At 48.7% G+C, this 20,541-nt stretch overlaps 8 protein-coding genes across 8 annotated transcripts; 1 reads left to right on the top strand and 7 right to left on the bottom strand.

Annotated features, from left to right (window-relative positions):
* Positions 1 to 99: 99 nt before the first annotated feature.
* On the bottom strand, positions 100 to 1,167 carry F4812DRAFT_460694 (DUF947-domain-containing protein; the record flags this gene model as incomplete). The annotated part of the gene is made up of 2 exons (XM_047937731.1): positions 100 to 909; positions 985 to 1,167. 2 exons carry the CDS (start codon positions 1,165 to 1,167, stop codon positions 100 to 102), a joined length of 993 nt encoding a protein of 330 aa, XP_047788737.1.
* Positions 1,168 to 1,394: 227 nt separating this feature from the next.
* Positions 1,395 to 2,830, top strand: F4812DRAFT_78507 (HAD-like domain-containing protein). Its single transcript, XM_047939428.1, has one exon. The coding sequence runs from the start codon at positions 1,474 to 1,476 to the stop codon at positions 2,707 to 2,709; it is 1,236 nt and encodes a 411-aa protein (XP_047788736.1). The 5' UTR covers positions 1,395 to 1,473; the 3' UTR covers positions 2,710 to 2,830.
* Positions 2,831 to 3,406: 576 nt separating this feature from the next.
* F4812DRAFT_460692 (mitochondrial carrier) lies at positions 3,407 to 5,211 on the bottom strand (the record flags this gene model as incomplete). The annotated part of the gene is made up of 3 exons (XM_047937730.1): positions 3,407 to 4,054; positions 4,735 to 4,873; positions 5,126 to 5,211. 3 exons carry the CDS (start codon positions 5,209 to 5,211, stop codon positions 3,407 to 3,409), a joined length of 873 nt encoding a protein of 290 aa, XP_047788735.1.
* Positions 5,212 to 5,996: 785 nt separating this feature from the next.
* On the bottom strand, positions 5,997 to 10,337 carry F4812DRAFT_434005 (N1221-domain-containing protein). Its single transcript, XM_047934684.1, has 8 exons — positions 9,346 to 10,337; positions 9,150 to 9,292; positions 9,010 to 9,098; positions 8,118 to 8,963; positions 7,750 to 8,065; positions 7,568 to 7,697; positions 6,560 to 7,517; positions 5,997 to 6,367 (listed from the first exon to the last, which is right to left on the bottom strand). Exons 1-7 carry the CDS (start codon positions 10,062 to 10,064, stop codon positions 6,731 to 6,733), a joined length of 3,030 nt encoding a protein of 1,009 aa, XP_047788734.1. The 5' UTR covers positions 10,065 to 10,337; the 3' UTR covers positions 5,997 to 6,367; positions 6,560 to 6,730.
* Positions 10,338 to 10,416: 79 nt separating this feature from the next.
* Positions 10,417 to 11,738, bottom strand: F4812DRAFT_434002 (uncharacterized protein). Its single transcript, XM_047934683.1, has 2 exons — positions 11,556 to 11,738; positions 10,417 to 11,499 (listed from the first exon to the last, which is right to left on the bottom strand). Exons 1-2 carry the CDS (start codon positions 11,579 to 11,581, stop codon positions 10,671 to 10,673), a joined length of 855 nt encoding a protein of 284 aa, XP_047788733.1. The 5' UTR covers positions 11,582 to 11,738; the 3' UTR covers positions 10,417 to 10,670.
* Positions 11,739 to 12,452: 714 nt separating this feature from the next.
* Positions 12,453 to 13,484, bottom strand: F4812DRAFT_78373 (uncharacterized protein). The gene is made up of 2 exons (XM_047939426.1): positions 13,080 to 13,484; positions 12,453 to 12,717 (listed from the first exon to the last, which is right to left on the bottom strand). The coding sequence occupies exons 1-2, from the start codon at positions 13,229 to 13,231 to the stop codon at positions 12,534 to 12,536; spliced, it is 336 nt and encodes a 111-aa protein (XP_047788732.1). The 5' UTR covers positions 13,232 to 13,484; the 3' UTR covers positions 12,453 to 12,533.
* A 253-nt stretch (positions 13,485 to 13,737) lies between these two features.
* Positions 13,738 to 16,002, bottom strand: F4812DRAFT_451888 (p53-like transcription factor; the record flags this gene model as incomplete). Its single annotated transcript, XM_047936275.1, has 4 exons — positions 13,738 to 14,557; positions 14,705 to 15,067; positions 15,149 to 15,264; positions 15,313 to 16,002. 4 exons carry the CDS (start codon positions 16,000 to 16,002, stop codon positions 13,738 to 13,740), a joined length of 1,989 nt encoding a protein of 662 aa, XP_047788731.1.
* A 1,661-nt stretch (positions 16,003 to 17,663) lies between these two features.
* F4812DRAFT_78238 (uncharacterized protein) lies at positions 17,664 to 18,107 on the bottom strand. The gene has a single exon (XM_047939425.1). The coding sequence runs from the start codon at positions 18,010 to 18,012 to the stop codon at positions 17,770 to 17,772; it is 243 nt and encodes an 80-aa protein (XP_047788730.1). The 5' UTR covers positions 18,013 to 18,107; the 3' UTR covers positions 17,664 to 17,769.
* Positions 18,108 to 20,541: the final 2,434 nt, after the last annotated feature.

The following is a 20,541-nucleotide window of genomic DNA, read 5'->3' as shown; positions in this document are numbered from 1 at the left end:
GTGCCGGACCCTACCCTCTTGCTCATAACAAATAACAATAAAAAAAAGCCCTCCACATCCCCTTCATCGGCACCTGGTATCTTAAGAGGTATACGTTTATCATGTTCTCGCCTCGCGTCTCGCCAACGGCATTTCCCTCCTCTCCTTCGAAGCCAACTTCTTCCTGCGCCTCTCGATGACGCGGTCGACCTGCTTGCCCTTGAGGCTCGCGAAGCGGTCGACGAGCAGCTGCTTCTTCTGCTCGCTGCGCTTGAGGTAGAAGGGCTTCTTGCCCTGCTTGACGAGCTCCTTCTCGCGCCGGCGGTGCTCCTCGAGCAGGCGGCGCTCGGCCTCGCGCGCCTGCTGCGCCTTCTTCTTGTCCTCCATCGACGCTAGCGCGCGCTTGAGCTCCTCCTTGGCGGCCGCGTCCTTCGTCTTCTTGGCCGCTTCCCGCAGCTGCGCCATCTCCGAGTCCCGGTACTCGTCGAGGAACCCGTACGCTCGCCGCAGCCGCTCCTCGTCCACCGGCCGCCCTTGCACCGCCGCCGAGAACCGCGGGTCCCGCGCCACGGGCTTGTGCAGCAGCACGACTTCTCGCCGCCGTGTCACCGGCCGCTTGCTGGATTGCTCGGTGGGTGCGTGCTTGTTGGTGCGGTGCGGCACGAGAGGTTTGGCTTTGGACTCGGATCGTGATGAGTCTTTGTGTCGCTTGTTACTATCTTGGCCATTTTCTTCCTCTTCCTCTTCCTCATCTCCTTGGCTTTTGCGGCCTTTCTTCCGCCGTATGTTGGGTAGAGATGCTTGTGCTTTGGCTAAAGCGCCGAACGAGATCTGCGAGACAGCTGCTGATGGGTCTTCTACTTGGTCTTCGTCTTCGCCTTCGTCTTCGCCTTCGTCTTCGCTTTCGTCCTCCTCGGATGATAACTGTGACTATATGATTGTTATTTAGCATAGTTCCTCATTCTCACCCTTAATTCAATCTCAAATGATTTTCAGATTGCATACTTCAGCATTATTCACATCCTCATCGCTCTGTTCTTCGGAACCCTCATCTTCACTGCTCTCTTCTCCTTGGAATTGATTGCTGGGTTCGCTGGGAATGTCTTCCGGTTCATCTCTCCTTGCTCTTACACGTCGTTGGAGAGTTGAAAGTGGTGCTTTACGCTTCGCTGCTGCTGTGCGTTCCATCTTGGTAGAAAACTTGGATTAATGATTAATGTGTATGGTTTGTTGAAATTCCGATATGGTAACACTTGGTACCTCCATGTAGGTACCTAAATTATATGCATGTACTAAAGTGATAAGGTGATAAGGCGATGATAAAGAAAGAACTTATCTATCGATAAACATTATCGGCCCCATTGCCCCACCAAAGACAACCAAGGGTCTTTTCTTTATTGCATTTGCCTTAACCTGCCGTTTTTTTTTTCTTATTTCACACATCTTCACTTTATCCTGGTGTGAAGAAACTTTTTGGCTACGCCGCTTTCCTTCATGTGGCACATCTCTCGAGGTAATGTGCTGCGTGGTGTAGCAAAAGTGTCTACCGGGCTCTTGAAGCCGTCTTTCAAAAGCCTGGTCGTCTCGGCGCGCCTTTCAACCTCTGCGACAGAGACGGCGTTCTCGCAACCTAGACACCATACGCTACTCCGAAATTTAGAAACTCGCATCATGAGTTCGGAAGAATGGGGATATCAGTCGGGGTCGGGGTCGGGGTATACACCCCTTATCTCTCAGAGGTCTTTAATCCAACAAGCCTCTAAGCCTATCTCTGTACAAGATGGAGAACAAATACCGTTGGAAGCTCAGTCGCTATCGCAATCTCAACCTCAATCGCAGGCTTCTACAGCTGACGCCGGCCTATTCGCAAACATCTCTACGCCGCCTCCGCCTGAAGTAGACTCTCCTCCCTATTCACCACCTTCTGTTATAGGATCTCCAGTCCCTCGCTCCCCAAGTCCAGCAATCATTAATGGCAACGACGCAAAGCCGAACAAAGTTCAGAAACCGAAGAAGTTGAAAAACGGCCGGGATAAGAAAACCGAGCCGTCTGCTGCTTCAGGTGGTGTCCCAGATCCTTCCCCAGAGTATCTAGCCCTTGCTGCATATCCGCCTTTCCAGCTACCATATGCGCGCAAGATCCTCGTAGTCATCGACCTCAACGGCACGCTATTATACCGACCTAGCCGACACAATCCTACCTCCTTCGTCGAGCGTCCTCACGCGCGCACCTTCTTGCGCTATTGCATTGATACGTTCAAGGTCGTTATCTGGTCTTCAGCGAAATCGAACAACGTGAAAAGAATGTGTGCGCAACTTCTCACTCCCGAGCAACTATCCAGGGTTGTTGCCGTCTGGGGCCGCGAACGCTTCGGCTTGTCGCCAGATGACTATAACACCCGCGTTATATGTTACAAGCGTCTCAGTGCTCTGTGGGCCGATCCTACTGTTGCGGCTAGCCATCCAGAGTTTGCAGAAGGAAAACGATGGAGTCAGGCTGATACTCTACTAGTGGACGACTCGATCGAGAAAGCACGTAGTGAACCGTACAACATCATCGAGATACCCGAATTTGAAGGACATGCTACCGAGCCAGGCTTCGTCCTTCCTCAGGTACACGACTATATTAATGAATGTGCTCGTCAGGCTGACGTTAGCACCTATATCCGTAACCAGCCTTTTAAGACGGTACCGGGCTGGCAGCTTCTCCCTTCTAACACTCTTGAGTGAAGAGGGAAAGAAAACGGAGAAGAGAGGAACAGAGAGAAGTTAAGCAGAGAAATCTCCCTCTATAATAAGAGACCCATCTCCTTACCTGTGTGAACTTCCTCCGAGTGGGTGGAAGGTTAGAAATTTAGTACCTATCGAAAAAGGTATAGGTACACAGAAGGCATTAGGAGAGAGGAGAAACAAGCGTTCCTCTGACATCTTATTATTACTTTGCTAGAAATGTGTTGCGACAGCCTTTGTTTTCATAATTGCCTTTCTGTATACTTAAATATTTGGCCTCGCATGACGAGTGTCTGCTGTCGCATTCTTCTGGAGAAAAGGGTCTTGTCTTGATACCCCTTGCTATAGCTAGACTTTCTATTACAATGCAGAATAGTAGCAAATACTACCGAATTGACTTTGAAAATTTCAACACAGATTATTTTTGGCCCTTTGAAATGATACATGAACCTCCTTCTATCAATAATGGGCTACTTTCGCCTCGCGGTTGAGAAGACAAGGTCGTTCAAGACTGTTAAATTCGCCCCTTTTTAGTGTTCAACTTTGGAGGACTACCTCCTATTTAACTTAGGTACTGAGTTAAAGGATTGGCCGGTCTAGTAACATTATAAAAGGTATCTCCTGACTAATACCCTTCTAGTTATTTACCTATGTACTATGAAGTAGGTGGCCTAAGTAACATGTAGCGGACGCGAAACTACCCGCCAAACACAGTCTTCAACAACTTCAGCGCCTGCTCGTTCGCCGTAAACAATATCCCACCCGCCATCACCGTCCTTCCGAGCCTCATCACCGTGCCGCGCCAGAACCCCCTGAGGCCGTCCTCCGCGTAAATGGCGCGCACGCACTCGAGCGTGCGCACAGCGCGCGCCTGCTGCGCCTTCGTCTTCACCGTGTCGAACGGCTGCGTCGCCAGCGTGGTCAGCGTGCCCGCGACGGCGCCGTTCGCGAAGCTGACGGCGGGGCCGTCGACCGACACCCCGTAGCTCCGCTCGCAGTCCTTGAGCGCCGCGTACGAGCCCAGCCGGAAGCCCGTCGTCCCGATCTGCTTGAGGGTGGTGGTCGCGTAGCCGCTGTACAGGGCGCGGCGGGCGCCTTGCTCCCGCCACAGGCACGCGACGCAGTGCGCCGGCGACCGGAAGCGCCGCGACGTCCGGGCGTCGTCTATCAGCGCGGTCTTGATGCGCTCCGACGGCGTGACGATCGCCGTCGAGGCGACGACCCCCGTGAGCATGCCCGACGCGATGGATTGCGCCGTCGTGGTCCGGTGTGTGGTCGGGTCCGAGAATAGCGACCGGATGCTGTCGAAGGCGACGAAGCGCACTGCGTCTTTGCCGATGGAACCCTAGGGGGTGGAGACATGGTGAGTAAGTAGGTGCTAGCTTAACAGATGGGTGTACCTAGACGTATGTGTGAGGTATGTATGTATGTGTGTGATAGATGGGAAAGGGCGAAGTATTGGTGGTTCGGAGACGTTGCTCCGCCTGGTAAGATGTATGTATGTCTTATATTCATGCAAGGTCCGAGCATGTGAGAATCCATCTCTCCGAGACCGAGATCGAGTAAAAACGCATGCTTTCGAAATCGTGAGTCCGCGGCATAAGTCAATTACGCCCCCTGCCACTTAGCATAAAGGGGGGCCAGAAAAGAGGCAATCCCATTGGTACCAGGTAATGTATTAGGTAGGTGGATAGGAGGTAGGTATGTTTGTAGATGTTCTAGTTCTCCTGTCCAAATCGCCTGATCGAATAGGAATACGAAGTCGTTGAAACGGCTCCCGACTATGCAACTTCTATCAGAACCCACTCGTCTTCAGCCCCTGAAAGATTGAGAGGGTTTCAGTGCTGCCATAGCTATCTCCCTTCCTGTCCGGTAAGAGGGCGGTAGTCAAGACCCAAGCAACAAGAAAAAAATAGAAAATAAAAAAGGAATACTCCAAAAGGGGTAGATAAATGCGAGCATGTAGACAGGCACCAGCACTGGGTAGATAGATCTAGGTACCTAAGGTAGGAGAGAGGTACATACCACTATCATAGTCGAGCACCCTTTATACAGCGCGCGCAGGCCCTCCTCCCGAGCTACCTTAGCGACGACCATGAACGGGTTCCTGATGCCCTCATGGCCGTAGAGCTGCACGCGCGTCTTTGCGAACTCGAAGGGGTATCTGTGAAGACGTTAGGCCTCTTTTTTTTTTTTTTCACCCATTCACATGCCAAATTACTTAATTTGTTAAGTCTCGATTTACTATAAGTGTACACTGTACATAGGTATAGGTATAGGTAGGCAAGTATAGCATGAGGTGATATGATATGTATATGCGTATAGGTAGGTTAGGTAGATAGCTGCACAGGGATAGACGATGAAAAAAGGGGGGAAGCAAAGGGAGGAAGGGGGGGGGAAAAGGGAAGAAACACACGTGCAAGCTGATTCGACACCCCCCGCAATGCCGCCGGCGACCAGGGACAAGACCGGGGAAGTCTTGCCGTCCGCATCTGCTACCATCTCTAGAGAGGTATCTAACCTATCGTGACTGTCTGATCGTCTCTCCTCTCTTGTTCCCCTGATGCCTTCTTTTCGACTTTATTTATTTCCCCCCCGCTCTTCTAGCGCCTACATCGATTTAGATGTACGTGTATGTATGCATGTAGTAGTGTGTACGAGGTATGTAGGTACCTAACCTAACCTAACCTAACCTAATGTATGTCTTGTACGTACGGGTATAGAACAACGGTCCCTGTCGGCGATTTACGCGGGATGCAATGTGATGATGTGATATGTTAGAGCAAGGTCCCCAAAGACGGACAAGACAGAAAACAAACTGACGTATTACACAGAAAACCCGCAGCTTAGCGGGGCACGTCTTGCATATGCGACTTACATGCTGCTCTATGTAGGCACGTCTTTCCCCGGTCAATAGTTCGAACTTTCCTTGGCGGAGATGGCGAGGATGATGGACGGGCGGCTTTTTTACTATGTACCTATGACGGGCCAACGGCTAACTAGGTAGGCACCTATGTAGGAGGTACAATACATGGAAAAGGTGGTTAGTCGCTGTTTGATTCCCTAATTCCCCCGCTGGCAATGGGGCTTGCTTTGTGACAAGGTTAGGATCCAGCATACATTTTCAATCCAATCCGTTGCTGCTTTGAACCAGGTTAGACGTTCGGCCTGGGGTCCTATATCTAGGAGGTATGTATTGTACCTCCTATGCATCGGTACATATTATGTATAAACATACAAGGGAGACACATATAAGTGATGCGTCGTGGGGGTCAGTAGAAGCTTGCGGCGCCTATCTTACATCGTATGTATCTAGCACTTATACCGAAAGGATCGGGGTCTTTGTCGGGATAATAATATTGATATACTATGTAGCTGGCACCAACAGACACTCCGCATCGCGACATCGACATCCATTGGACATGTTAGCTAGGTGGGTACCTCCGCTATAGGACTTAACCAGACAGCCCCGAAAGATCACGATAGGTAGATTAACCCTTACCCATTCAAATTCGCTTACACTTTTATATCGCATCCAACTATTACCCAGCATTAGACAGCAGTTGGCTAGGCAAACTGAGGTAGGCACATAACCCGTATAATGTACCATCATCAAATAGAGCAAATCTCAAGGTCAGTTTAGCGAGGGAGGCTTCATGTGGGTTATTTTCTCATTTCGCGAAATAGTTCCTTCGACATGCCATTTCGGTACATGCGCATGCTAGGGGACCTGCAAATTCCGCTTCAGTATTGTACAAAATGCAGATTTATGTACGGCTCCGCAGAACCGACATAATCCACATCGGCCCCGAATCCATCCCGTACAGCACGATAGCTGATATTTACCTAGTAACTACGTCCTTAAAAAGAAGCTACTCATGACACTAGAATATCCAGCTAAGTGTCCAATACCTATCCATGAGGGAACCCTGGTCGCATCTACATGAAATGCATTGTACATCAAATATACTTGGTATACTATGTAGGCGGCAAAGGTCTCGTACCGAATACTTCGGCAAGCTCAACCATATGCAGGACCGTGTCCAGCGTGATCCCATTCGGCGTTCATATTTTCTATTTGCCCGACATCGGCCCACACGTCCAACTTCTCGAGCTCACGCTTGAAGAAGTCTTGCTCGTTTCGTAGCGCTTCTCTGATATCAGCGGCCATCTGATCCGGATACCTCCGGACGTTGAACCAGTGCGTTAAGCTCCGGAGGGCTTGCTCGAGAGGCAAGGCTTCTTCTACTTCGGCATCCACATCGCTACCAGCCAGCCACTCGTCGCGAAGTTCTGGTCGGCAATGCAGATAGATCGCAGTGATAACGCGCATATTGCCTTGCCGCCATTTGCGACCGCAGTACGGTACCTGATTCTTGAATAGCTTGAGCGTATACAGTCGCAGCTCGTTCTGCGGTACTTTGAGCGATTTCCTGATGATGTTTGATGATTTGTACTGTACGAGCAGTAAGTTACGGTGCGCTTTATTTTTGCAGATCTTCTGCATGATTCGCACGTAATTGATGAGGGTGAAGAAATTTCGGCGTGAAAAATCGGTGATAGGCTCCTTGGGCAGGGGGTTTACGGGATAGCCTAATTCGTCCACTTCAGGACGAGTGGGGAGCTGTTCTTCTATCTTGTTTGCAAGCTCGTTACTCTCGGCTACCTGTTCATGCGGCGATCGTCGCATTTTGATGGGTGGAGGTGCCGCATCGTCTTCGCTTTCCTCCTCTGGCCCGTCCATCTCTGTCGACTCCTGTGGCACTTTGTCTGGATAGTGGGCACGATCGTTGCAGAACTGAAAAAAACTAAGAATTGTGAGATGAGTCAAATCATGCAGTAGTCGCCAAAGTCTTACCTTTGATCTAGCCGGTCTGTTTTGCTGTCAACCACCTGTTGTATATCTTGATGTGCAAACAGCTTAAGAACCAAAGGAAGATAATTAGAATCCAACAATAGCTGAGCTAAATATTCAAACTTCAAAACGTCTAGGTGGGCAGTTAGTTAATCAAGCCTAGAACGGATATGCGTATTACTTACGCGAGATCTTGAGCCATTTCATCAGTAGGAGGATTATACCCGTGGCGGCTTTCGATTCGATCTCCCTAGATCTAGTAGCATCCAAATCCTCCAAGGAATTCTCGGAACCGTCTTGGTTTGTCGAGCTGTTAGCTTCCATAAAACTGTTCTGCGATCGATTTGTGCCGGGAGCGCCATTAACGCGGAGCTGATTACCCCCCGGCATTCCTGGCTGTTGCTGGTTATTAGCAGGAAGAGCAATACAAGCAGTGACACTGTATAATATGCTCTTCATCAGAACTATAACCAAGGATTGTAGTTGAGGTAAAGCAGCAGCCTGTCAAATGTCAGCCAAACTCGCTAGTAGAAATGAATGTACCATCACTTACGTAGAATGCTTCGATAGCTTCTAGTCGTCGCTTGACCTTTGAATCAACATTTGGGTTCGGCCCATAGTCTATCTCAGCACCTCGCGCCTTCTTTTCTCTCTTTTCTATGGCTTCAAGGAGCTTATCATCATCGACATCATTGTCAAGACTGAGACCCTCTAAGTCGAGGTCTTCTATATCATCATCCGAGGGATCCCATCCCCTCTCATATTTTTGAAACTTCTCCCGTTCCTCCCATAATTGCCGCGTCGCCCGGGTCATACGCACGCGTTTCGAGAATAGCTCGCCAGCCTCGAGAATCGATGCAGGTACATCACTGCCTTCCCATTTACGACCAACAAGGAAGTCCTGCAGGCCAGCAGCACCCTTGCCTCCTGCACTGTTACTGGTAGCATCTAACGGGGGGTACATGAATGGAAAGTTCTGGTTGGTTTGGTAATTTTGTTTCTTGCCTCCTTTACCTCCAGCGGCCGGAGACGGGGGAGGAGACGGTGCGGGCGTCGCAATATGGACAGGCTGGTGAAGGATAGACGCGCCTCCACTCTGCGTCCCGGGAGGAGCAGGGAGTATACCATTGGATCCATTATTCCTGGTGGGATGATTTGGCAGCGGAGGTAAGAGGGAGGTGTTGTCTGCTTCGAGGGGTAATACTGGCTGAGGAGGTACATAGGCGGGATATTTCGAAGTGATTTCTTGCCGAAATACGTGATAGTCGAGGGGTGTGGCGGTAATCAAGTTCTTCTCCTTGTCGTCCGTGGCCGTTTCTCTAAGGGCCCTTTTCGTTTCTTCGATCTCAGGAGTCCCACCGAACTCTAAAAGGATCGACTTCCATAACAACAAAAGCGTCTGTTCCATTAGCAGGGCACCATGATTATATCTAGAAGTATCGTACCTGAGGAGCCGGTACAACATTTAATTCTTGCCATCGTAACTTGGCTGAAGCCGTGAGCATGAATATTGTCAAACGAGGTTCTAATTCAACTGAGACATTTAGCCCAATATCCTCAAGTATTTGGGCCATGTAACACTCACGTAATTTTTCGTAAACCGTTACCATTCCATCCTGGTCGTTAAGAGTTTCCTGTATACACATGTACATAATAGTCATTAAGTTCATAAGTTCATCCTGTGCCTCCGATAAACTACTACCTTGCGGCCTCTGGGGTTCATCTAGCCTGCGCGAATATCAGCATGAGCGCACACACAAGAAGAGGTACATGAAAAATACCATAGTGTCTCAAATGCGCTGCGTAAAGCTGCCCATATAATAGGAATACCGTTCCACTCTGCGATCAACTTGACACCAGACTTCATGGCGGCAAGCTGGCCTGGTGTTGCAACGCTCCGCGGATTTGTCTTTTCACCCTGGGACGAGCCAGCAGTATCTGTCCATCGGCCCAGGACGAGATAGGCGAGTTTTCCTATCGCAGCACCACGCATAGCAGCATCACTAGCTCGGACTCCGTCTAGCGCCTGTAGGATAAAGTTTGTTCTGGCCTCGTCATCTGCCTCATCCCAAGTAATTTCATCCTTCCTGGGCGCTATGTCATGCTCCCACTGCCACTCAAAAGCTCGTTGGGCAGCGTTCAACCGAATCCATTGCCAAGGTTGGTAGACAAACCACTCGTCTATCTCTTCCTCGTGAGGTCCTGTATCGGAATATTCGAAATCGTACGCGGCAGCTTCAGAACGAGGAAATTCGGACACTATGCGTCGTAGCTGGGCCAACGAGATAGAGTCAGGCGGCTGATTGCTTGTCGGCTGTACAGGAGGAGTAGCCTGGATCTGGTTTCGCTGTAACGGTGGTCGCACAGGTTGTTGTCGGCTAGGTGTTGAGCTCGTTATCTCAGGCCCAACATCAGCAACGCCCGTATCTGCTACGTCTACCGATGCCTTTGGTGCATCAACACCATCATCGGCGGCTTTCGACGACCACAACGAATTCATTCTATCCAGAGGCGGGTTGCGGGGGTGAGAACGCGGCTGTCCTTCAAGGGTACATAACCGGAGAACTGACAGTGTCAATACACATAGCTAAGGTGAGAAGTCTTGAGAAGCTGCCAAAGATATACAGAAAGAAGTAACCTATTATTAAGACGATAGAATGTTGAATGGTTAGAATGTTGACTTGCAAGCTTGCTTAGAAAACGGAACGCAAACAAGATGAAGTGGGTAGGTTGATAGAGGTACGTACCTCCTCTGCATTGCAGGTGATCTACATAAAGCTTAAGTGAAATTAAATTTATTAGTGTTGGATTTTTCTGAGATGTGGCTTCGAATTATATTATATTGTGGCGCGAGCTCATAATAGGTACCTTAGGTACCTCCTACATGTAACATACCTGTACGGGCTACCTAAGACCTAAAGAGGTACCTCCCGTTAGGTACCTGGTAAAGTGCAGTTCCATAGGAGACTGACTGTCTTAAGTAACAGCCTCTTCGAGTAGAGACCTTAATAATAACAGTTTCTAGTTTATTCTTGTATTAGGTATCCTATCAACATTCTTCGGTTTGCCATCATCAGATACCTCTTTATACTCAATAGCAGCATGATCATTCCTCCCTGTCTGAGCTATCCCTACTATTATGCTCAGAAGCCGCGTCGACTTTCATACCTTGTTTCTTTTCCTTTTCCTTAGCTCTCCGCTTCAGCTTTTTCAGTTTATTAAGCCTTTTCTTCTTGTCTTTCAAATGCTCTTCCTTCTCTATTAGTTGTCGTTTTGCAGCTTCCTCCCGTTCCTTCTTTACCTTTTCCCGCGTTCTTAGAATTATTCTTCGCTTCTTTCCCGGCCTCTTTTTCTTCTTCTCTATGCCTGCAGTTGTATTTCCACTAGCAGAACCACTCGGGGTAGCTATCTTCTTATTTGTAGTGATGGTGATAGTTGTCACTTTCCATGGCTTCTCAAGCCCCCATCGCCTCACTCTTGAATCTTGGAAGAGGTAATCGGCACTGACAGCGGCTGCCCTAAATCTGCTCGTAGCTTCAGGCGATGGTTCCCCAGATGAATAATATGAGATTGGCCGTTTAGCAACTACAAAGGCGCCGTTGCCGTCCTTTTCCATACTCGCATTTTGAGGTTCAAGTATTACTTTCCGAGAAGGTTCCTCATCCCGAAATAACCTGAATGTGAAGGCCTCTTCTTGAGGCTTCTCGGAATTCTCTTCGTCTTTAGGATTTTCATTCGCATCATCCGCATCATCCGCATCATCTGCTTGAGATCCTGGGAGCTGTTGTGCTTCGGCAGCTCCATCTGTCACAGAGCTAAGATCCAGTAATCCAGAGAACTGCGCATTCAGTTTCTCGCGTAATGTTAAATCCCATTGTTCATCGTGTGATGGTTCCTCATCTGAGGTGGAATCATATAATTCCTCCCGCCGAATTCTTTTACATTCACTGTTAGCTTCCGAAAGAAAGTAATGGACAAGAGAATCTTATACCTTTTTGCATCAGGGACCTCGAACATAGTGCTAGTAATGTATTTTATAGTCCTAGGTATAAAGTATTGGGATAATCGGCGATATTAAAACAGTCACGGTTGATAGTCTGTGGTTTGCTATGGATTGATGCTGCGTGGATTCCCAAAAGTCCGATAATACAGGTTAGGTTAAGTAGGTAGCCCGGGTAGCTTGAAGAATTGAAAAAGTATTGCCGCAAAGCTTGGGCCACCTATATACCTAAAATTTACTAGAGCGTTTAAGCGGGTGGTGTTACTACAGATAACGTGTACTTATGTACATACTGATGGGGGCTGTTTTGTTCAGCCACTATCTGCAGCGGATTCAGCGGATAGGTCCAACTCTCGTCCCGACAATCTGGGACGGTACTAATCTTGGCTGAGGTACCCAGGTACCTAGGTAGGTATTACCACTTCAGCCAATTCGTACATAAAATAAACTCCAAGCTACCTGTAACGGCCGTATGTCAAAGTTTCGTGTCACCTTGAATTACATGCTAGGGATACTACACCCGTCTACTTAGTAGAGAGTACCTGCAATAGACAGGTATTTTACATGAGAAGGAAAGTACACAAGACGGGGTAATTTCCAGTTGAAATAAAAAGAAAGGTAAAACATTCGTACATGGTACAAGCGTGACACAAACGGGCAGGAATGAGCTACAGGTCTAGGTAGCTAGCTACCTCTACATTATCTAAAAGGCAATAACTTATTAACCTTCTAGGCTGCTGGTCTGTTTCATTCTTTCTTTTACATCTACATAACTCCCTCCTATCACATCATTTACTCCTGCAGTAGACCAACAAATCATAACTTCACTTATAAGCCGCCAACACAGTCTTGATAATGATTTGGCACTGGAAGCCTCCAAGGTTAGCTACTCTACTCTATAGAGTCCCACCTCAGCTTACTTCTTCCACACTTACACCGTATAGGTATCCATGAAAAATTGGTCACCACCTAAAATGAAAATGAAGAAATAGTTCGCACTAAAATCGAGGCAACAGGGCTTAAACACGAGGAGCAAATGAAAAGGATTGGCTTAGACGGACAAACGCCGCGCGCGTTAGTATGATACAATACAAGATCTAGCGGCTGAAAGCTGAAAACCAGGTCCCACAAACCAGCCAACGCTATATAGATTGTGAGTTTCGCACTTTTACTAAAGTACAGTTGTTGGTCATCCCAGAGTTCATCTTGGACGCCTTTCAAAAAACAATTCTTTGACGTAGTGAAATCCATACATTTCTCAGGCACTTTTGGAGCTTGGGCTACCATCACCACCACGTCGAGAGAACCCTCGCCTCTGCTGCTTGGGGCACTCTTCTTAGCCAACCCACGTAAATCTGAGAACAGCATCGCAGACGGAAATGACAACGAATCACCACTTTACCAATCCCGCCTATCATCATATCACATGGATCCTGGTTGTTGGAGAGTTAATATTGTGGCCGCCTTGATCGGTTGTTCCAGATTGTATAAAACGTATTGCTGATGATACTGTATGGTATGGTACGTATGATACGAACGAGGGGGGGATATCGAATAACAAAGGACGACTTCCAACTCAAGAACAGCAATACGAGAAACAGGAAACCAACTCCGGATATTTCAATGCCGACCCATCTCTGTAAGCATTTCCGTATATGCTTATGCATCCAAAGAAGATGGCCGAGAGGGTCGCGCTCGCTATTAGCGAAAGACACGAATGAGCATCGATATGAGAGGAAACCACCAGATACACGACCACCGCAATAACGGTTCCCCTTCCCAGCATAAATATACGGGAATCCTGAATTCCACCTTCCCCTCTTTACTCCGTCCCCCCGAAAACTAGGTACCTTCCCAATAGCCCTATACAAGTCCTCCGTGAGGGTTGCGGAATTTCGAAAATAGCTTTTGGCCTTTTTTTTTTCTTCCACCACAGGTTTCGAGTAAGAAACAAAATCAAGCTTTGATTAAAATACTATACAGGCGACATGCAATACAAGCCGCATTTTTTATGGCGATGAGAGCAGCCGACTCCTTCTCCTCTTATTCGCACACGCACATTCTCTTATTGTGCGCACAAGTGCGATCGAAACACCGACTCGCAATTGAGAAATGAAAATTACGCTCAGTAAACACTGATCGTTTTCTTCATTTTATTATATGAGCACCAACCTCATGTTGGGCTCCACGAGTAATGGTTTAAAGTTGAGGCATAGCTCCCAGGCGCCGGTGGGTGGTCGCTTTTGCTCGGAAACGCGTATGGTCTACTGCTCTCGTTACCCGTCGCGGTACTATTGTGGTATGAGTGGATGGTGGTACTGCTAGGCTCGCCTGCAGTTGTCGTCCACGACGTGGTGGGTGGATAATAATCGCGAGGGGGCGGCTGTTGCGATTGACTTTGTTGATGGTGAGAGTGACCGCCAGCCGACGAAGGGGCACTGGAGGCAGGCCCAGTCGGTCCAGCACTGCTCACGCTGTCAGCGTTGTATGTGGACGCCGAGTTCAGCTCGCTAGAGCTGCTGTTCACGGGTACGTACCCTGAAGGCCCGTACCGGTACTCAGACGTATCATTGCTATTGCTTATGGAGCTGCTGCTAGGTACGGACTGGTGGCTGGCATGGCGCGGGCTCTTAGTTGGCCTCGGATTCGAGTCGACGTATCGTGGTACGCTAAGATTGCCGTGATCTGAGCTGCTTCCCATTGACGTCGTTGTTACTGAGAGTTGAGGTGGAGCCGAGGTCCCCTGTACGTATGCGTACTGTGTTCGAATTGAAGGAGGTTGCTGCTCCGTTGCGGCCAACGAAAGTTGCATCGATGGCATGGATGTCTGCATGGGAATCTCTTGTGGCTCCTGTGTGAAGTTCGACGTCCCTGAGAGCGGTATTTTCTGATACGAATCGGCAGGTATACTCGCTGGCGGGTAGCTGGCAGTAGCTGAAGCCGGCATTCCGGACATGGGCAACTGACTAGGAGGATTCCAACTGGGGTATGAACTAGAATTTCTCGTCAGCTCTAATCTCTCAAGGGAAAACTAACGAAAAGGGCCCCATTGGCTCGTTCCTATTTACGCTTGGTCTATCATAACTTCCAACTTCCAAAGTAGGGCATGAATCTTCTGGAATGAGGGGGGAAAGGCTTACTTGGATCTCATTGTCATCGGGCTCCCAGGGAGTTTTGATGCGTTGAAAGTAAACGCCGTTCGCGGCAATTCCAAATTTAAGCCACGCAGTTTCGGGTCTTGGGGCTTCACAGTTAGGGGGCCTGCAACGATACCCAGTCCCGTCTCAACCAATGCTTGCCCACGCGATCCGGCACTGGATCCTAGGAGAGGTATCTCCTTCCGAGCCTGAAAATTACGCGGACTTCTTCCTCGGACTACGATCGGTGCCGTTGTAGACTCTGTTAGGACTACCTTGGACCCGTTTGCTAAAGTTCCCACCACCTTCAGGTGGAGCACAAAATGCTGCTGAAGTTCTTTTCGCCTTCCGTTGTTCGCCGTCGCTCTATGGAATCCGTGTCAGCTTCTTATACCAAGGGCCAGCCTTGAAGCGGGATGCCCAAGATCCCTAAGTTAAATAACCTACATTCTAAATTGTAATCGCCGCCACCCGATAGGGTATACAGCATATTCCCCCTCTGCTTCCTGTCCATCATCCGGGAACGGGATCAGTGGTAATGATGGTGGTTCCTGGTCTGGAGTCTGGGGGAGTTACGGAGAATTTGGTGGTGGCGTTTTCCAGGGAATGACAATAAGCCTCACAGGGTGACCATCGACGGACTCGATGGCAGAGATAGTCACTTCGGTGCTGTTCACGGGGACGGTTTCGCCCGTCTCGGGAAGAATTACGGAGAGCTGGCCTCGCGGAGTAATAAGTGAACCGCTGATCTGAAACAAGTTCCTCCGGTAGCACGTCAGCTCGGGTTGCAAAATCCCGCCGTCGCTCGTACTTGAAGGCATTTCCGAGAGAAAGAACATGCCGTGGAGCTGCGCGGTAAGCTCTAGCTGCTGCATTCTTCCATGTTGGTCGACAATGGTGTGTTTATCCTGGACTCTCCGGAAAGAAAGCAGTTTATGATCGTGATTTACTGTGAGCTTGGACCCGTCGTCTCTGAGGTCCTGCACAATCTCTTGGTATGGCGGGTGCTCACCAGGCTGGTGAGGTCGCTTCAGGTTAGGGAAGCTGTGATGCTGCGTTAGAGACGGCTGTGGGTATCTGTCAAATGCGTCTGACTCCTCCTGCGAGTATCTTGGGTACGGGTATGGGTGGTCGATAGTTGGGTGGCTGCTTCGTGGCCGACCCGGATGCTGCGAAGATGTCGTCGATGGGTGCGCAAGGTTCGACTCCATGGTATTAGGGAATCGAGCTGATAGAGACACCGGACCGCCATAGTTCGACCAAAGACTACTATGCGCTGGCTCCGGCTTCAACTCTGCCATGGTCGCCGTCAAAGTCGTTGTGGCTGACATGGGAGCCTGTGTCCCAGTCGCGCTTCCAAGGCCTATCGTCTTGCGCCACCGGCTAACAAATTTATACTTGTTCTTTCTTTTAAATTTTATTCCTCCTCTAGACAAGCAGGCGTTTTATTCAGAACATCAGCCTCGCAGCAATAATGGCTCACTGAAGTTCGAACTAGTTATCTTGCCAAGTCCAAGTTCTTGTTGAAAGACAACACCTTGATGGGAAGTGGCTGACTTTCCTTGCACAGATAAGTGAAGTCAGAATAAAGTGAACGTTGAAAGAAGGTAAGGTTGCAGGCCGAAGTGTACTTGTATGGGATGGAACAAGATACAGTAGAATAGATGTTGCCTCTGAGGGAACTGTTTTGTACAGAGGACGGTATTGTTCATTACCCTGGGGGGCATGCTTAACGGTTTACGGGTCCTTAGCCAAGCGGAGGTGGTCCAACCCAGTCAATGAGAGAGCAAGAAGCGACTTGGGGTCTGGTACAGAAACCTTTAGTACCTACGACTTACATGGGTTTAGAGTACAGTGCATGCAGCCCGACTGGGAAGGAGAACGGAGCTAATGGCGATCTGGCTGGGGGAAGGTACAGGGCTCTCTCAGTTCTAGCCGGTACTTGATTGATAGGCCCTGGACAATATCTACGAGAGCTTGTTCCTTCAGGGCCTTGGAACGACCCAACGGTTGGAAGCTATCAAGGAACAGAGAAAACAGGTACCTGTTACAGTGGTCCTCGCCTTTACTTGACAGGACTTGGTGGAACTAACAACCTAGGAAAGCCTCCTTAACCTCGCGGCTGCAGAGACACAGTCAGAACTTTAGTACAGAGCTGAAGACATGTAATAAATGTAAGCGCAGGCAGGCAGGCTAGATTGTACAGTGGTGGTCAAGACTTTCAACGACGGTCTGCCCCATAATTACTTTCAATTGTCTGCCGACTTTGGCAGGGGCTAAGAGTTCCTTGATCCTCTACCGTCCTCTAACTAAATCCACCGGCAAACGGGCCTAGCCTTCGCGGAAGTAGATGATGGCAAGGTCCTCTGTAGAGGATGTCCGTTACGTGAATGCAGATGGAGGGGGTACGGAGTAGGCAGGTAAAGATGTAGAAAGAGCATGGATCATATGGAGGCACGGGGGCCTATCGACAAGAGGCTAGCAAGAGCCATTCAAGATGCTCCTTGTAAAATAAAGCCCCTCCACGCAGCCCCGTCTGCCCAATGCTTGCCCTGGCCCCCAACAGGGGAGGTACTGATCAGTTAGGAAATCCTCCGACGGCTTTAGCTGGGTACGTAGAGGAGGGCCCGCTAATTTCTAGAAAGACCGTTGGACATATCCGCCGATGAAGAGCCAGAAGGGAAAAGCGCGAGAGCATGGGGGGGTGTGGTGGGTGCGCAGACATTACGGTACAGTAAAAAAAATATCGGTTCACGAGATTGCTCTCTTGCCTGGCGACAAGGGTGGGTATAGCGGGGATCCAGTAAGCTCGCTTCGCAAAAAGCGCACATAAGTTTATTGGACCCTTGTATGTCATGTATTCGTTACCTATGTCGAGATTACCTTGCCTTGCCAATGCCCCAGGAGGAGGCTGCTGCTACTAACGAGCTCGCCGCCTTGTTAATAGTAGACGGACTGATATAGGGAATGATGCGGATAGGTCTCGGCCCACGAACCGCAACTGGCGATGGAGAGGCAATAGACAAAGAGACGATACCAATATCGAGGCAGTTCGCTTGCATATTTAATTATCTCGACGGCTTTACAGCGAGAAAGACCCGAGATGAAGCGCGGTCGAATTGTCGAATTGTCGAATTGTCATGGGAAGAAGGGTGAGGTGTGTGGGCCGAGTGCAGATAACAGAATGCATTAGTATGGCCGTTAACTCTCTTATAAGTCAACTGGATAAAGACTAGCCATCCACGAGGACGATGAGTGGCTGCAAGGCGAGTGAATACCTGCCCAGAATCTACGATCAGCCCTTGACACATGTAATCAGTCTACGATCAATAATTGGCAGGACGAGGACGAGTTGAGCAGGTCCCTGACAAGCCTGGCAGGCCTTGACTAGGTAGGTAGCCTAAGAAATGCGGAGGATAACAATGCCATAGAGAGCCATAGCACAGATCACGCCCATACACTACATACGTAGCATCCAGCACATTCCCGATTTGGATCAGCATGCCTAGAAAAGCGATCCACAGCTGGGACAGACTCGGCACGCCACTTCGGAGACCATGTAAGTTTTTGGAGCTCTTGGAGGGTATCACAGCATTCGATAGGACTGGAGTACATTTTGACAAGAGACGCCCCCAAGCAACGACACGGCTTTCGCTGAAGCATCCCACGACGGGAATCGGCGTAACAGCCGCATTCCTTATTATACAAAATTATACAAAGTACACTACCACTCTCTACGGGAATCCTCTCGAGTAACGAGCCGAATCCCTGATTGGCGTAAACAAGGTAACATAAGAAAAAAAAAAACACTAGCTGATCAGAGGATGCGATAGTTATCCGAAGAAACCGTTATTTGTGCCGGTACTAAAGAATAAATACATGCAGAGAAGTCATGAGCCAAAGTAGTGCCCCGTCTTGTCGGCTTACTTTACTCAAGCCATGTACGTAGATATTGTGCAATGGTCTGCGCCCTTGTCGAATGGCTTTCCTCGCTTGCGGCCGCGCTTTCGCGATCACATATCATTTGACAGCTCGTCTTTTTTTTTTCATATTAACATAGTACAGAGCGCAGAGCGGGTGTGGTGGTTTGTACATTAGGTACATATAGGTATGTTCCAAAATAGAAACGGCCGCTTCTGCTATTTCACGCGAAGCGATGCAGGTGATATCGAGCTCCAATGTGACGAGTTAAGCAGCCGCGCCCTCTTCGTTTAAGCTTCTTATTACCTACCACGCTGCGATGACGGCGCACAAAGTGAAAAGCGATTTTATTTGGTTATTGTCATCGATGTCATCGATATTAGGAGAGAAGCAGGAATAAGAGTGCGCGGATGCAATGAGCGATGGAGCTTTGGGCATGTCAAATAAGCCATTTATCAAATGTTCGCCTCCACAAAGACCAGGTTCCTGTCGTCACCCTTGTAGGTTCATTTTCCTAATCTAACAATAATGATATGTATCATTTACGTATCAACATGGGAGACTTTAACACATGGCCTGAAGGGGTCGTGTTAGCCAAAATGAAGCCGGCAGATCGCGCCAGATACTGCGTAGATTTGTATTTACGTTGGCCCTGGCGGCCCTAGGTAAAATACTATGAGGGAGGTACAATACCTAACCTAAGGTTGAGAAGCTAAGCCAACCTGGTCGTCCCTCCACGAACGGACTAGGGGTTAGGTCTTGGCCTAGCAGAACTTCGACAGGGACCAGGTTGGTAACAATCAGTCAGGGGAAATGTTACCAGATATTTTTCCCCCTTCGTCTCTTTTTTTTTTCTACCAGCGGCCATACAAAGCATACGCTACAAACTACCTAGGTACCTATGTTAGATGGTAGGTAGAGTAGCATTTCGCCGCAGCGTAAGGGGGTTCTGGGGGGCATGTTACCTCAAGTTACCGTATGTGCGTTATGTCCAATACTTACCTACATACCTCTAACGTACATACAGCAACTACCAAACCACATGGTTTGGTTGCTTCGAGTCTCTAACTGCTGGGTACATTTCTGCTACGTACGGTTACGGCAGTGAGATTCTCCCCTGATCCCGCACCATGGCCGCAAAAAGTTTCAAGGGCTTCGTCACTCCTAATAAAATACTAGGTACACCAACTCTAGGAATAACTAGTTAAAGCTCTTAAGGTCTTTTTTAGTTTCAAGGCATTTTCAAGCTACTACTGCTGCTAGATAGGCGGCATCACGGAACACTAATTTGACTCCACAACCGTTGAAGGCGCGTGTGTCAGTAGCAATAACAGGTAAGAAGGGACGAAGCCTTGCCTGCTTCTGGATTGGTAGTGATATAAAACCCTGGTTCTTGTTGAATTCTTTTTCGGGTAATAAAGCGGTCAGCGCCTTGTTGGAAGTATCTTTGTGGCAAAAATAAACATAAAAATAAAAATAAATTAAAAATTAAAAATTAAGATTTCGTTAAGCTTATTAGTTTTGTAGGCTTCTCCCGTAGCGCATCTCCGTGATCTTGAGCAGGGTCTCTACTAGTGCAGTGCGTCAGCAAGGTAAGTGTATGTATATGTAGCTGCGACACCGACGTTCTAACGGTTGTTTAACTACCTCTAGTACAGGTAACCTAATGTATGTAACTGATAGCTTAGGGCGGGCGTCTCTGTTAATTACCTTTAGTTTAGGTAGCTACTATGAGGTACCTAACTAGTATAAATTATATGGGTATTATGATAGGTGATATTGGTTGGGGGCCCTTTTTTCACGAGGGTTGAAGGGTTGAGGGTCGAGGGTTGCTTCGACCCGAGATTACCACACATTTCAAAACCATGATCTGTTAAAAGGGGCCGGGTTATAATGGTAATATGTGGTAGTCAATATGC

Source organism: Daldinia caldariorum (genome assembly GCF_022478825.1).
Source record: "Daldinia caldariorum strain CBS 122874 unplaced genomic scaffold F4812scaffold_12, whole genome shotgun sequence".
Taxonomy (NCBI): Eukaryota; Fungi; Ascomycota; class Sordariomycetes; order Xylariales; family Hypoxylaceae; genus Daldinia; species Daldinia caldariorum.
This window is presented reverse-complemented; position numbering and strand designations above follow the sequence as displayed.